At 37.0% G+C, this 16612-nt stretch overlaps 1 protein-coding gene across 1 annotated transcript in view; it reads left to right on the forward strand.

Moving 5' to 3' along the window:
- Nucleotides 1-2296: 2296 nt before the first annotated feature.
- The window catches only part of LOC104492025 (TBC1 domain family member 22A-like), a gene marked incomplete at both ends in the record, with an annotated part of 63372 nt that continues 49056 nt past the window's right edge, over nt 2297-16612 (forward strand). Inside the window, 3 exons of the mRNA XM_010134526.1 lie at nt 2297-2353; nt 4478-4818; nt 5552-5731. Coding sequence (XP_010132828.1) covers nt 2297-2353; nt 4478-4818; nt 5552-5731 — 578 coding nt within the window. The remainder of the gene's footprint in view (nt 2354-4477; nt 4819-5551; nt 5732-16612) is intronic.

The raw sequence follows: 16612 nt of genomic DNA on the forward strand, positions 1-16612 counted from the left end.
GCTCGCTGTCTCCCCAACAGCGAGTTCCTGCCCTCGGCCGCTGAGTTCAGCGGGATGCGGTGCCCTCTGTAGGGAGCGTGTCCGGTCGGTCACTGCCCCTGACTGGGGGGGGTTGGTGTAGGGTCCTTCCGTCCTCCCCTCGGTTCTCTTTCGTTAGTTCAGTGCCCGGAGCGTTTCAGCGTTGAGCATTTCAGTTATCTGAGCGAAGATCGGTGGTGATGTCGGTAAGCGTGAGTTACAGCTTGGGTCAGAAAAGTTGTTAAGGAGTTATCCGAACGTGCGTTCCCAGCCCGCCGTCATGGTCAAAGCAGTTACCGCGGTTTTGGGGGTGTATTCCGCCGAAAATTTTGCATGGGAGAATGTATTAATAGTTGTTAGGAACGGTACCAGTTACTTTATTTGGAAATACTGGGCTGGAGACTACACTTTAAAGGCATGTAGGCATATTTTAGTTTATGCTTGATGTTTCAAAATATCATCCATTTCTCAGCGTTCTCCCTGAAGTGTGAACGGCAGACCCAGTTGTTGTTTCATTGCTAAAAGCAACAAACACATTCTCCTTTCAAAATTTTCTAGGGAATACCTCCCCAAAGTCGCTTTAACTCTTCTGACCATTATGTCACGCTGTGAACACCGGCTCAGGTGATTATTTAACAATAGCACTCTGTTCACATCCATAAACTGTTCTCACAGCAAAGTAATTAATTTTCTTAACGCTCTCTTTGTAAGAATAACACATTTTTTGATTCTCAGGGAACAGTTACTCTGTACTTGATACTGTTTGCCTGAATTCAGCAAAAGAATCCCTCTCAGGGTGTAACTTCCATTCTGTTATTTGTAAACTGGTGGTGGTTTTGTTTCTGTAGATAGAAACTAACTCTTTCAGTCCAACTGCTTTTGCCTCGCTGAACTAATTTTTTTAACATTGCTGAGTCCTTGGGGTGTAAAATACTTTTAACCCTCCTCAGTTATACAGGCTCTATGAATAGTTGCATTTAATTAATTTGCAGGTGACTGCAGGCGTGTAGAAAAATGAGGTCACTGTGGAGAGTGTGCTTTTGAGCTACGTTTTTTTTTTTAAGGGTGTGGAGAGGACTGTTGTTGCTTTATATTTGAGTCCATTCCTATCATGATCGTTCATGGAGTGTCTGAAGGAAGAGGCAGATTCTGTCTCTATGCCAAAATAGAAAGTGACACCTGAGCCTCACATGAGTGTAGAAGCTTGACAGTGGAGCATGTGGTGTACGCTTATGTGGACAGGCCGGTGGTGGATTGGCTTTTGGATTTGCATGGACTCACATAAAAGTCAATAGAGTTCATCCACCACTGCACTCAGTCATCTCTAGGCCTAACTTCAGTATTGTTAATATTGCCCCTGTAACATAGGTCAAAGTGTCTTAAAATTTGTGATGTCTGCAGTCTTTTTGCCTTAGTCAGATTTACTAAGATCAGACTTATTTATACTTACAGTTTGGAGATTGTCTTTGATTTGTCAGGAGGACATGTTTGTCTCCTTTTATGTGGGTTTTTTTCAGGTTTAGGTGGATGTTAATGTTGCATTTAATTTGCTCCTCTTAACAATCAGAGACTTTTGTAGTAATAATTTCCATTATGAAGCCACGTGTAAGTCTTGATGTTGCGGAGTTTTCTCACTTAGAATTTTATAGCTGAAAACTGGGAGGAATTGAACTTTCAGTTTGTAGAGAGTTTTACTATTCACACAGTAACATGCTGTTTTGTTATGTAATGAGTTAATCTGTCTTTGGAAACTTATTTATTTCAAAGAGTTTGTTTTTAATACACCCATGGCTTTTATTCTTTAACATGCCATCTTTTGCATTTTTCTTTAAATTTGTTTGTCTTGTACTTTAGTAACAGTTAAGAATAGACTGGTTGGATTTAGGGTGACAAGGGTACGCAGAAGGTTAAACCTTTACAGGTGTTTCTTTGAGAATTTTTACTTTTTTTCAAGAGATAAATGAAGAAATAAGTCCGAAAAAAGAATTTAAAAGCAGCATAGAATCTTATATCAGAGTCAACTTTTTTGTTGTTTTAATTTCTGGTCAGAAAAGCTAGCCTAGGCCTCGAATCTGAGGCCTCAAATTTGTTTGGCAAATTATGTTTAAGTTACTTTTTAGTATGCATTCAACTTTGTTATTTTTAGTGGTATGTAGAATTCTTTGAAATGGAAAATGGTTGGAACGTATCTGTTTTGTTTATTATTGAATATTTATTTGACAGAAAACACTCAGATGGTTTATTATATTTTGTGGTAATTCTCTTTCTTTTCCTTTAGTATTCAACATGTGTATGGAGCTCAGCATCCACCTTTTGATCCCTTATTGCGTGGAACGTAAGTTAACCTAATATTTTAATATTCCAGGTAATTTAGATCTCCTCTGTCTTCTCTCCTCTTTTTCTTCCCTGTGGGCTATGAAGCTTGTTGTAAATCATCTTCTTTCAATTTTTGTCATCATCTTGACTGCTCTGTTCTAACTTCTCTTTTATGACTTCCTGTTGCTTACCATATTGGGAGCAACAAATCAGCTGTTCAGTTCTTAGCCAACCTATATTGTCAGCTTTTACTATCTATTTGCAGTGCCTTGTACACTGAAAATTGTATTGTAAATACTAATCTTAGTTTAGCAGATGAAGCTTGCAACTCGGGTGTAAGTGGCTTTCCTGCCTGCATCTTTCTGTCTATGGACTGGCTTTATTGTCCGTCTGTAAGAGAAAAGAGTTAGACTGTGGTGCAGGTCATTTTGAAGCAAAGGTGGGCATTTTGCTTGAATGAAGACAGAAGGTAGAATAGATTTTACAGTGATTTAAAACTTTGTTGCCTTAGATCATGATTATTGTATATCAGAACACAGTGTACTTAAAAATGGCAACATTATGTTAAATGTAATTAGTGACCAAGTAAACTTCACACTGATAATGCACAACTACTGCGAATGAATGATTTTGATCTTCTTATGGCTGAAATGTTTAATAAAATGCTGCATTCTGACAGCTGCTGCTTTTTATGTTCTGCTTTATTATCCCTTTTTAAAAAATTTTTTCTGAGACTGTTTTAAGCTTTGTCAAGGACAAAGTTGTTTTTGGTCTGTTGGTAGATTTCACAGCTCCTTTGAATCCAACATTGCTATTAAAATGTTGGTGTATGTGAGAATTCTGGGAAAATTGTGTAACAACTGAAATGAATGGCCCGAAGTGGTAGGGGCAAAAAAATAATGTTAGGAGGAAAAGCATTTGCTTGGGAGGAGGTCATACTTCTAGTGGATTTCTTTCAAGGGCTGGTTTGAAGCAGCACAAGAAGTAAACATGTGCTAGCTAGTTAGTTTTCAGATGATGCACAGTTGAAGGCAAGTGAAATGCATGACCTTGAGGACTGAAGAAAAAGGAATGGGATGAACTGGTTCAAAATATGGAGTTGTAAAGAGAGACGTAGAAGCTTGTTGTTTGAAATGGTGCAGAAGAGGAGAAAGACCTTGCTATTTTAGACAATGATGACAAGTTGGGTGACAGTTAGTGCTGTAGCACCTATTGGAAAAGGTTGACTCACATTGTATGAAGATTGTGTGAGAACTTCCTCTGCTTTCAATTCTGGCTGCCTTGTCTTAACAGAACAAAGGTAAACTAGTGCATGCAGAAAGACAGGGATGGTCAGAAAGGGCAATTAAGTTAATGGCATTAACTTCTTTTTTTCCTGAGAGTGGGCTGGGAAACTCTCAACTTTATTTAGCTGAAATCTGAAGGGAGATGTGATTGCTGTGCTCTACTGCAAGTGAGAGAAGTGCCAAGCTAGGGAGAGATACTTGGTTTATCTCTCTTTTATACTGTGTGTTGACAGAGGGACAAAAGGTTAGGAGCTGGTCAGGGTGCACTTAAGACTAGTAACTAGAGGAAATATCCTGCCTATGAAAGGAGCAAAGTCCAAAAGCAAATCTGTGCTGGAGTGCCTGAATGGGGAAGAATGACGGATTTAATGGGTCTTATGGTGAGACTTGATTTGTTTATGACAGTGATTGTATTATTTGATTACTTATGATGACTTAGGAGTAGACCTGATGACTTGATTACTGCTCCTGTGTTGTTATGCAGCAATTTTACTGAAAGGCCTGAAATCTCTGCAGAAGTTCATGAAGCAAGAGAAGTGCAGTCTGTCCTGTCTATCTTATAAACTATTTGGGGCCGTTAGTTTCTTTTTTTTCTGTTTTGTTTTGTTCTCTATTTAAGTCAAGGAAAGGAAGAATTTCTCAGCTTCTATTGAAAGCCAAGAAGAGTCAAGTTTTTACCTGTCCTTGTTATTTGGATGTTTTCATGTGCAGATGTAGCAATAAAATGAGTGGAGGAAGATAAATATTTGCCACCTAGATAATGTCAAGCATGGGCTTTTGTTTTTATGACCCTATCCGTAGTGTTTTGCTTATTTCATTACTAGTTCTTTAAATACTGTTTATTTGTTTTTGAACAGCTTGATAAAACCAGGCTCAAAGCCACCGACAACTCCAGTAAAACTAAAGAAAGTCAGCACCTTCCAAGAATTCGAAAGTAACACAAGTGATGCTTGGGATCTTGGGGATGATGATGATGAACTCTTAGCAATAGCTGCTGAAAACTTGAATACAGAAGTGGTCATGGAAACAGCTCACAAAGTAATTCAGAATCACAGCAAGCTACAAGAACAGCATAAATTTCAGGAAGAACATCTACAGGAAGAAAAACAAGTAGAATCTGCAGAGCTGACTTCAGTTGCATGTGGTGATAATAGGCTTGTTAAATCAGTCAGTGAAGGTCATACATCGAGTTCATCAGGTATGTTAACAAATGAAAAATATATTGAAAATCGAATGAGGAGAGATGTAGTATTTGCCTTTTAAGACAAGTGGTTGAGATGCTGCAGGCCATACCAAACTGTAAAGCATGTGTGTGAGAAATGCACGGGTGAAGGAAGAATAAACTCTTATTTTCAGCCTTAATACATCCTCAGTTTTGGAAAGAAGTTGCACTGTTGAAGGTATTTTGAGGGTTAATTGCACCAAGATGTATGTAATTAATAGTAACAATTTTTCACAGTAGCAGGAATACTAAAATGTTATTGTATAAAGTATATTGAGAAATGGGAGAAAACCATGCGCGTGGACTGGAAAGGTCACCCTCGTGATCTGGGCTGTGGTCTGTGTATAAACTTTAAAGTAATCAATTGCAATGATTTCCCAGTCTCTTTTTTTTCTTTTTTTTCTTTTCCTTACCCTCCCCCCGCCCCCAATAGTGAGTGGGATAGAAACAGCTCTCAGTAGCACAGAGATTTTAGGAATCAATTAGCCTTGCTGTTAGTATGATCTCTAATTGATGTGCTTTAATTGTGGAATAATGCTTGGAAGAGGAATGTTCCTCCTGCTAAATTCAAGTCTTTTGAAGTCCAAACTTGTGCTATATTTGAGGTTTCATTTCTCCAAAACACAATTCTATTTAAAATTTACAATTAAAGTTATTAGTAGTCTTCTCACTAGATGAGGCTAACTCTTATGTTTCTTTTTCCCTTCAGATAATGCTAGTGAAAACTCTTCCATGCAGAGATCACAGTCCCTTCCACAAACTTCCACATCTCCTTTGGTGAGTGGAATGGCGGACTATAATACCTCAGTTACTCCTGCATTAACTGAAAGAGAAGCATCCCGGTTAGACAAATTTAAGCAGCTACTTGCTGGTCCCAATACAGATCTTGGTGAGTATTTCTTATAGGAGCTATGAATTACATCTAAATTATTCTTTAAGTGTAAAAAATTCCTATTTGATGTACTGTTCTGCCTGGTGGTTTGGTTAGGAACTAATCCTTTCAACATTTATAATTGATCTTTCAAAAGAAATCCAGAATAAAATGGAATGCATGTATTTATGCTTCTAATATGCAATTTGCATGCATCCTACTAATATGTGGGGTGTTAGATGGCATCTTGTTCTTTTCTTTCTCATGTTATTTCTTCCTACTGGTCTAATCTTTGGAGAAAAAATATAATTAGCTGTGTTTAGTATTAGTGCCTGATAATGGAACAGCATACAGTGTGAGAATGATTCTCATGCTTAGATATATGAATGTGAAAAACGATGAGGTGTGGAAGTGTTACTGCTTGTCTACTCTGTGAGCATCTTCATGTTCACAAACTGATACACTAGTTCTATGTCTCATCTGTGAATACTGACATGTTAATGTGAAAACAAACGTATTGTTAGATAACTTGACTGTTCCCTTTGTGCACTGCATTTCAGCTGCTGAATAGTAAATACAAGTGCTGAGAGGGTATCTCAAACTCAGATGGCTTTGTATCCCAAGTGAAAATCTTAGTAGTAGTACACTGCATCTGGAGAACTTGGCTAGCCTCTCAGAAATAGGAGTTTATGGGAAAATAACAAATAAAGTAAATGACTTTGAGTTAGACCATTTTGGAAGATGCTATCTACAGGAAACTCTTATGGAAGGAAGAAGAAACTGCATGATTGCTTTCCTGCCCTGTAGTTGTCATGAGACTTCTTCAATACAACATAGTCGAAGTTGCAGCTCTTTTTTTTTTTTTCTTTTCTGTTTTTTCTGTGCTCTGTCTTACTGTGAGAATGATGCTGGCAAAGTAGAACTCTGGAGGCAACCCTAGCTAGATGAGACTTTAACACTTAAGTGAGTTCTAGGGCATTCTTAAAAAATGCACCTATGAATAACCTCAGATGTTAAAACAAATTAGGTATTTTATATAAGCTTGAAAATGATAATGAAATGTCACATTGTCTCCCTTTTGATCTAAGAGATGTTGTGAGCTGTGTGATTATGACTGACCAGAAATGTCATGTAACTTTTAAGAATGGTAGAAATGTTTGTTACATAAAGTTGCGAAGTCAGAGGGAAGATAAAGTTTACCTATACATTTTGCTTTTACTGTCTAATTAGATGGGGATAGTTTCCCAGTAGATCAAATTCAGGGATTGAAATAAAATGTTTGGGAAGGGTGAGAAAGAAAACTTCCACTCTTATGAGCACAGGCATCCTGACTGTGGTGAGAGTCAATGTTATTTAAACAAACTGGGTTTGTTTTTTCCCTGTTGAGCTTTCGAAATCTCACACAGGAATGTACGTAGAAACACAAAATTTGAGTATGTTGCTCTTGATATATTTAAAATATGAACGTATATATAAGCTCTCAATATTCTTCCTTGTAGCTACCACTAAATAATACCTTTTCTATGTCTGTTTATGGGAAGCTCGTTCTTTCTCTTGCTGTACAAACTGTGATGAGTACTGAGTTTGAAGTTGTGTGAACAAGTCCAGTTTTGATTTTTTTCGATACAAATATTTTGACTTTTGTATCTGGGAGATATCCAGTAGCAATTCCTAATGTATCCATGAATAATACATGATTTTTCTTAGTAGAAGAAATGAACTCTTTATTGATAACATGCAAACTCTTGATGATAATGAAGCTATTAGTAGTAGACCGTATGTCATAGTAGTGCTTGGGCTGTATTATATGTATATATTAGGGAAAGTGTGTGTAGGCAGATATCATATGCAAACATGTACAGTTCATCAGTATCTGGTGTGTGCATGTGTATACATTTTTGGGAGAATATTTGGGTTAGCTCCATGTTACAATGAAGACTGGTTAAAAAGGTCTCTTTGATTTACAATGACAGTAGTAGCCTGGGAAACTTGTGGGTTGTGTGTGGTAGTTCGATTTTTGTTGTTGTGTGTTTTTGGGTTTTTTCTTTTTCTTCAGAGTAATACTGAAAGTGGACTAAGGTAGAACTAGGTAACAGGCTCCAAGCTAAGATTTGTAGTGAGTAGTGAAGGGACAGCTAGCTATTCTGTTGCAGCTGGCTCCTTTATCATAGAATGCCTTGGGCTGGAAGATGCCTTCAAAGGTCCTCTAGTCCAACTTCCCTGAAGTGAGCTGGGACATCTGTGACTAGATCAGGTTGCCCAGAGCCCCATCCAGATCTGGAATGTTTCCAGCGGTGGAGCATCTTCCACCTCTCTGAAACACTGGCACAGGTTGCTCACCACCCTCATCGTAGAAAAAAATTCCATCTAGTCTAAATTGACCTTTAGTTTAAATTGGTCTAAATGTATCTTTTAGTTTAAAACCATCAATCCTTGTCCTGGCCCTGCTAAAAGTCTGTCCCCATCTTTCTTATAGGCCTGCTTTAAGTATTGAAAGGTCACAATAAGGTCTCCCTGGAGCTTTCTTTTCTCCAGGCTGAACAACTTCCAACTCTCTCAGCCTGTCCTCATAGCAGAGGTGCTCCATCACTCTGATCGCTTCTGTGATCCTTCTCTGGTCCCTATTCATCAGATTTGTGTCCTCCTTGTATTGAGGACTCCAGAACTGGACGCAGTACTTTAGGTGGAATCTCATCAGAGTGGAGTACAGCAGCAGGATTATCTCGCGCTCTGTGTGTGTGTGAGAGTTGTGCAATGTGTGGGTCTTTGTTTTCTGTTGGATCCACAGATAGTTGGGTTTTGTTTGTCATGATTGAATTAGTGAATAGTTGCCTTGGAGACATTATAGCAAGTATTTCTGTTCATTTCTGCATATAGTAGTGTTGGTTTTGCTTGGAATTAGTAGTAGCAGAAGTAAGGTATTTCTGTTGACTTTGTTTCCTTGATATAATTTTGCATATCGATGAAAGAGATTGTGTGACAAGTACTTTCAAAGCAATGTAAAAATAAGTTAATTTGTAAAAATAAGTTAATTTGTAAAAATAAGTTAATTTGTGGAAATGAAACAATGTCACACACATTATTCAACTCAAGTCTTTCCTCTTATGAGAATTTGGGAAATAAATATAGGCTAAGAACACAAATTAATACATACGACCTCGAAATCCATTCAGTCATGGCTGAATAATCATTACCCTATAAAGACAGCGTAAAGTGCAACGTTAGTCTTGTTTGTCAGCTAGAGATTGTGAAACAGTGTGTTCTTTCACAAGAAAACTCTCAGAAAGACGGATCATGTGTATAATTTGGAGGTGAAGATTGTTCTAGCTATTGGAGTCCATTAATAGATTGGATATTATGAAGTTGTGGAGGTAGGTAGGTAGGTTCTATCAACCCCATCAAATTATACACCAAGCAGGATAATATAGCAAGTATAGACTGCAATTGGGATATGAATCCACTGGTAAATATTACATAATTATATAATGACTGAGTGATTCTCAGTCTCTGTGTACAGTTTTACCCAGCACATACTTACATACACAAATAGTTATTGGAGCAAGGCACAATCTGAGAACATGAGCTAGGAAAGGAAGACACCTCCCCCCTCCCCCCTGAAGTCTCATAATATAGAAGAGTTAATTCTTCTAGGTTACTTAACTCTTATTTATGAATGAAGAGCCTACTTCCGTGGCTAAAAAGTGCTCTTAAGTAATTTTTTAATGTTTCGTAGAGATGAACTAATAAACTCACTCTTGTAATTTATAATTGCCCTTGTAGTTTTTCTGAGTCTTCCCTTAAGCCATCCTAACAATTTACTTCTCTGTCCTGCAGGCTTTTTGCTGTTTGCATGATAAACAAATGCAAATAATATGCCTTATTTCCATTTGGCACTTTTTATTTGACTAGTGCTATGCTGTTATTACCTCTAATATAAATGAATAAACAGAATGAATGCTGCTAATCAAGCTGAACCATGTTATGGCAAGAAATGCAGGCTGGTGGAAGGAGGCTGTTGTAAGAAGCAGTTTTGGTTGAAGAGGGACTTGAGGAGTGACCCCTGTCAGTTAAATCATTTTGGGGTATACTGGGTGCAAATTCAGGAAGCAGAATAGCACTGGAGAGAGCAGTACAGCTGTGTTTAGTAGACAACTGTAGAGTTGTAGGGCCTGTGTGTCTGCACAGCCTCCCACTCCTGGTGCTGCATGCCAGCTTGTTGAGAGAGAACAATTTACACTAGTCCTTTTGTGCAGTCGGCCTGTGCTTGTGCCTGCCTTGCAGTCAATTCGGTGAAGGTTTACTTAATTTCAGGCCTTGTCTTTCCTTGTAATGGACCTTGTGTTACTGAATGACGATGTCCTCTGTGCTTGCAGAATCTTTTGAAAGCAATTAGTCGCTTTAAGCGGAGGGGAGGGGACGGGACTTTAACAAAGCAACATAGAGAGAGTGGCTGAGAAGAAATTTCTCTTTCCTTCAACAGACCACTGTTAACATATTTAAGATGGACAGTACTGCTATGTCTATCTGGTTCCATTGAAGTTTCATTATATTAAATTTATTAGACTTGTGTTTTCAGGTAGCCTTGTACAATATTTTGGGGATCTGTTTACTGTGCAAACACTAAGTAAGCAAAGTACATTGATAAAATCAGACTGAATTATCACAACAAATAAGGTAACTCGTATTTGTAACTTCATACATGGCAGATACATGATGGGTTTTGTAATAACAGTGTAAACAATTGCCTATCAAAGCACTTGCTTAACTTCCACTTTATCTTCAGATCAACTAATTTTCTGCCTTCTTTTTTCTTTAAAACTGTTTGTCAGTGATGTTATTGAAAAGTTTAAAAAAACTCTACAAAACACATTAATTAAAATTAACTTAATTTTGTTCTCAGCCACATTAATTTATCTGCACTGAACTGCATAGTGATTTATCTGTGTTCCTAGTCCATCCATGTCATTTAGAATTTTATTCCCCTTGAAGATTTGAATTTTCTCTAGTTGACCACGTTAGTTTATTCTTCTTCCAGTTCATTGATACGTAGTATACAGCAAGCGTGTTCTACCACTGCTTCACGTGACATGCCATTAGTCATAGCTACCTTTTCAAACTATTATCACAGAAAGGTGTCCTCTGTGATTCCTGTTCTGTTCTAGTTAGCTTGTTATCTGCAAAACATGCCTGCCTTTTCAGCTCTTAAACAAGACTAATAAAGCTAGGTCAGTACTCTACTAGTAGGCTTTGGAACATCTTTTTTTAGAATTAAAAGTCTTCTAAAAGAAATCAGTGCTAAATATCCCTAAATGATTCCTTATAGTAATTGCTTTTTTGCAGGATTAGTATTTTGTCTTCTGGTTTTTACAGCTTGGTCTTGTAACTTGTGGTTTCATGGAATCATCAATATTTATTCTGTTTACTGCTTTAGTGGGATATTTCAGTTTATAGGTATTAATTTATTGTTTTTCATTTTAACTAGGTGATAATAGGTTCTTGAAACAATTTTCAGAGGATTTTTGCATAGTTTGTCTCTGGAGGATGCATTTCTTTCCTCTTGTAAAGATATTTGGACATATCATGTAATGCAATGATTAATAAGTGTTAATTTTTTAAACTAGTTTGCTCTGTATTGGACCAGTCTTATAATATTTTTTTAGTAAACTTTTTTCTTTTCTTCTAATTTTTCCTCTGTTTTCTGTACCTTCTCTGATCTCAGGTTTTCAGTGTTTTGTGGTGTTTCCCCCCCTATTTTTCTTTTATACCCCTATTTTCTAGTATTCAGAGTAACAGTTGAAGTAAATAATTTAGTAATTTGGAACTGCTTCTCAATCTGCTCATCCTCCAACCTGTGCTGATATTGGTGATTGTGCTGACCCAGGCGGAGGATCTTACACTGGGCCTTGCTGAACTTCATGAGCTTTGCCTGGTCCTACTCCCCAAACCTATCAAGGTTCCTCTGGATGGCATTCCTTCCCTCTAGTCAGTCAACTGCACCACAGCTTGGTGTCATCTGCAAACTTACTGAGGGTGCACTTGATCCTGCTGTCTATGTCCTTGAAGATATTAAATAATATTGGTCCCAGTATGGACGTTGAGGGCCACCAGTCATTATTGGTTTTTTCTCAGAACTGATCCGTTGACTGGAACTCCTTGGTTATGGCCATTCAGAAAATTCCTTATACATTGAACAGTCCATCCATCCATCAAACCCAATTCTCTCCAGTTTAGTTGTAACAGTGTTGTGGAGCACTGTATCGAAGGCCTTGCATAAGAATTGTAGTTGGAATCAATACCTTCAAGTAGAAAAAAAATGTAGGCTTGTATTGTTTTCTTTTAGCAAGAATTTGTTAATTTTGACTTTTGAGCAAAGACTCCTTCTTGTTTCAGGTTCCAAACACCACTATCATTGAATTCAGTTTTTATTAAAAAAAAAAAAAAGACTGAAGAGCTGCAGATCCTATTAACAAACAAAATAATCTTCCCCTTTTCTCAGCTCTGAAAAAGGAGCCTGTACCCAAAATCTTTGCCTTTCTTTTTGGTCAGGAACTTTAGTATTCAAGTATGACTTGATTAACAAATGGATATGGGACATCGTGGACTACACAGAGTTCCAAAGTTCTAGACTTCTTTCAGGCAAGACTTGCTGATAAATCAAGGATCTCTTATCTGTTTTTAGTTAATAAAAATTGCAGCAGCGTAGCATAGAGAATAAAACTGTTTCTTTTTGTGCTTTTGTGCATTCTGGATTAAAACTGTTGATGTGAACACCACTTGAAATGTGCTTCTAGCACAGTCTTTAAAGCTTCCATGTTATGCTTGTGGCAGTAGGTTCCTTTCAGCAAGAGTTCTGTACTTATTCTATTTCCAAATGGGTTTGAATGTAGAGTATTAAAATGGGACCGTAAGTTCAGCCCATGTAAAAGGATTACTGTTTAGGAAAAAAAAAACCCCAAACTGTCATCCACATTCTTGTGTATGCCCAAAATTACCTTGGTAGTTAGCACTAACTGATCATTGGAAAAAAGAAAAAAAGGAATTAGACAACATTCTACTACAAATTGAAAAATTCATTAATTAAAAGTTTTTCATGAGAGTTACAGTTTTAGCAGTTAGGAGATCATATACCCCTCATTGTATTGATTTATGATCAGATGATAAGAAATCATCTTTAAGCCTATGTGGTGGACAATATGATTCAGAAGGATATTTTTTTCCGGATGAGTTGGGAGAAAGGAAGGTACTCTCTGACAAAGTATTCTTGTGGGTTTTTTAATCTATTTTTCCTTGATGTACTGTCTTCCTTTCTTTCCTAATGGCATAATGAAAGCTGAACTTACACGGAGACTATGTGAATTCGGCTTTATCATAGTAAAAGAGACTTGGGTGAGAAGGTCAGTATTCTCAGTGGTAGTCATAGACTCTCAGACGGAGCTGCATCGTGGGCTTCCCACACTATTGTGCAGATGATGCGGCAGGGGTGGAACCTTCTAGGAATGTCTCCAATAAAGCTATTGAGAACTGAGAACTTTCTGTGGGCCCTGAAGCTTAGATTAGCTTAGAAACATCAAGATTAGCAGTTTACCAAGGCTCAAGCAAGTATAATTCATCCTGTATGTTTACTTGACACCATCTCTTCCACTGTTAAAAAATAGAAACTTAAGTTATAGTTTGTTACTTCATTAGCAGGAAGTCCAGAACTGGAAGATAGATATATATATAAAGCAGTTGTTGCCTGGTAACATAATCATGGTGGAACATACTTTACTGTGTATGATTGTGCTGTGCTGCCTTCCTGATACTGATTACTGGTTAGATGTGCCCTCACATGTGTTTTAGCAATAATGGACAACTACTCTGGAGATGTAATGCATGTTCGCAGTTAACTGAGAAAACCTTAAGTGGATTAGAGGTTATGGGCTTTTACAGGAATTGGATGTCATAGAGGGGTATGAAATGAGGGAACAACTTTAAAACCCTACCCTGAATGTTTTAAAAAAATCCTACCTCCTATAGTTTTACTTATGAATCTTTAATCCAGTGACTGTATTGGAAATCTTATTTTCAATTTAAGTATAGATAAGGTTCTTTGACAGCTGGGTGGTTGGTCTTGGTTAACGCTGACAATTAAAATGAGAGTAAAAGGATTTCGCATTGCACGTATACTTTTTGTGAACTTTGAGCTAAGTTCAGCTTCTGCCTCCTGTAGTGCTCAACCACAAACTGAAGTTTAGACTCATTTCCTGTCTTTCCAAATTCATGAAGCATTTAGGAGGACTGCACTACAGTCCCAGTAGTCTTCTCACTTTGAATTAGAGTGACAGACAACAGGTCTCCATAGAGGCAGGAAATGCTAAAATGTTGGATGCCTGAAAGTGGCATGGAATTCACTAGGTTAGTATGAACAGCTTGTTAGGTGTGTTCCATGTGAAATGCTTTGCCTTATCGGGAGCCTCTTTATTCTGCACATCATGGAGTTTGTCAGCAGCTTTCCTCCTAAGCTGAAGATTAAAAATTGTAAAAAGAAAGGAGGTCTTACCACATAAGCAAAATGTATTTTATAGGTAGAATTTTTTTTCCTGTGAATGGGGGAAGCTCTCTAGTACTAGCTCTTGTGAGTAATTGCGTGGATTTTGTGATTTAGTAATCTAGACATGTATTCGTTGATCCTGATTATCTTAGTTGTACACTACTGTGAAGGACAGTGTCAAATTGCATTTTTGAATGTAGATATTGCAATAATGCTCTTTTAAAGTCTCTTATAAGAGTCTTAATAACTTGAAGCTTTAGTATTATAAGTAAATTTACACCTTCGCATCTTTAACCGTGGTTATTTGTTCGAAATGCATATGCATATTTCAAAAGAAAAAAGGTATGGGGGGGAACAGAACACGGCTGACATTGTCCAAAAGTAAATAATTATTACTTGGCTGTTCACTTGAAAACTGAATCTTTTTTGTGACTGGGGAGAAATTAGAATTTTGCAAACAGGAGAAAAACTGTTATTTCTAAATAAGTAGGAAAATTGTCTCTTTTAATTAGCTGGTACTGTAAGTGGTATTTATTACTTTATTTCTCTATAGAGAGATACCTTAGTTCTACTTGGAAAGTTTGTTAGAGACTGTTTGAATGGCTTCAATGGAAAATTAAAACCAGCTGATGATGCACAGGAATTGAATGTAACAGGAAAGCTATGAAAAACCGTAATGCCATTTAAAACCTTCTGCCGGTATAGTTCTCCATTATTTATTTTTATAATTTACATTGTTGGCTTCATTTGTTGCAATTCTTTCTTAGTGGTTATATTTATCTTCCTTTTGCCTTAGATTTTCTCCTCTTCTGTTCACTTTCTTTCTCATACCTTCTAACATCAACCTCATCTACTTCTGCTTTTCTGTCTTTCTATGTGAAATAGTGAACAAGATGTACATTCCCGCTTTTTTCTAGCAAAGGTCCTGGAAAGGATCTTACCCTGTATTTACAACATTGGATTGGACTTTATTTCCTGTCTTCTGCGTGCATTCAGAATAACTCTTTGTTCCACTGAGAAGACTAAGGACAGTGTTTGATTAAAAAAAATATTGATGAAGCGTCTAGCTGAGCTATTACTCATTTTGGAAACCAGTTGCTGTGGTTGCCATAGTAATAACAAGCCCTCTATTAAAGCTATTTTCTATATGTACTGCCTGTATTATAGCATGCTGTTGGGGGAGCTGCAGTTCTGTGCATCTGTGCTCTGGAAAGGATTTTCCAGCTTTGTATAGTTAAATTATCCAAGGAATTTATGTTATAGGAACATAAAACATGTACATCTAGTTTATCGTATCTATCGTGGAGTTGTTCATGCAGGCCATCACTTCATGTAGCTGTTTACAGTAATCTCAATGAAATAACAGCTGTATCAAAAATGAATAATGCACACAGAGAAATTTTGAACTCACTTCATTTTTCTTGACTTTTTTATTTATTTGTAACTGATAGAATGATGAGTTTGTAGTTCCAAGAAAAATACCAGTAGACTTGGTTGTTTCCCCTTGTGTGTTTTAGGTGTAATGGGTAATAGCTCTTGGGGTTTAAATTAATGGCATGTTTTCTTTATAGAATGCCCCATGAAATATTTATGGAATGTGAAGAATCTTTAAATCTACTGCAGTAAAAGGATACTGTCGTAAGATTTCATTTAGAATAATTGCTTTAAACTTGTTCTTCTTCAGAGAGAAGAAATGTACATCCGAATGTGTTGTAATAAACCAGAAAAACATTTTTTCCCAAAATGAAAAGAATTATATCAATTTGAAGCATTTACATACCACATTATCCCTTCATATTAAGATATCATAATCCAACAATGCTGCTACAAAAAAAATAAATACTGTCTCCTAAGCAGAAGTGACAGTTGGCTAGTGCTAGCAAATGGAGGTGGTTTTGGTCTGAAATCTGTGGAGATTTCTAAATATTTTGGTAGTTACTGGTCACAGAATTATGTAAAATTATGAGACAGCTGAAAGACAGAGTAGCAATTGGAGTTCAAAGCATTGTTTAAGAAAGTATCCTCAATCTGTGACAGAGTTTATAGACAGGGCTTTACAGATGCTGCTTTTTGATCTGGCTAATTTCAGCTCAGAATCAGTAAGTTTAACTTAATTCTGATCTCTTAACAAAGAAGCGTGTGATAAGAACGTTTTTATAGTGCTCGTTTTCAGAATAATTGTTCTGGAATTTTAAGGTAACATTAATTATATTGAAGCTAGGATTTTTTTTTCAGTACTGTCTTGACTGAAAATGTATGTCTGATTTGTAGGTGGCATCAAAACTCCTTTGTAGAAACTCAGTGCTGGGGAGCATGTTCTGCAGCTTATAACTAGGACATCTAATTCCCTGGGAAATCTACAAGGGGAA

This window comes from Buceros rhinoceros, unplaced genomic scaffold, assembly GCF_000710305.1.
Source record: "Buceros rhinoceros silvestris isolate BGI_N320 unplaced genomic scaffold, ASM71030v1 scaffold7574, whole genome shotgun sequence".
Classification (NCBI taxonomy): Eukaryota; Metazoa; Chordata; class Aves; order Bucerotiformes; family Bucerotidae; genus Buceros; species Buceros rhinoceros.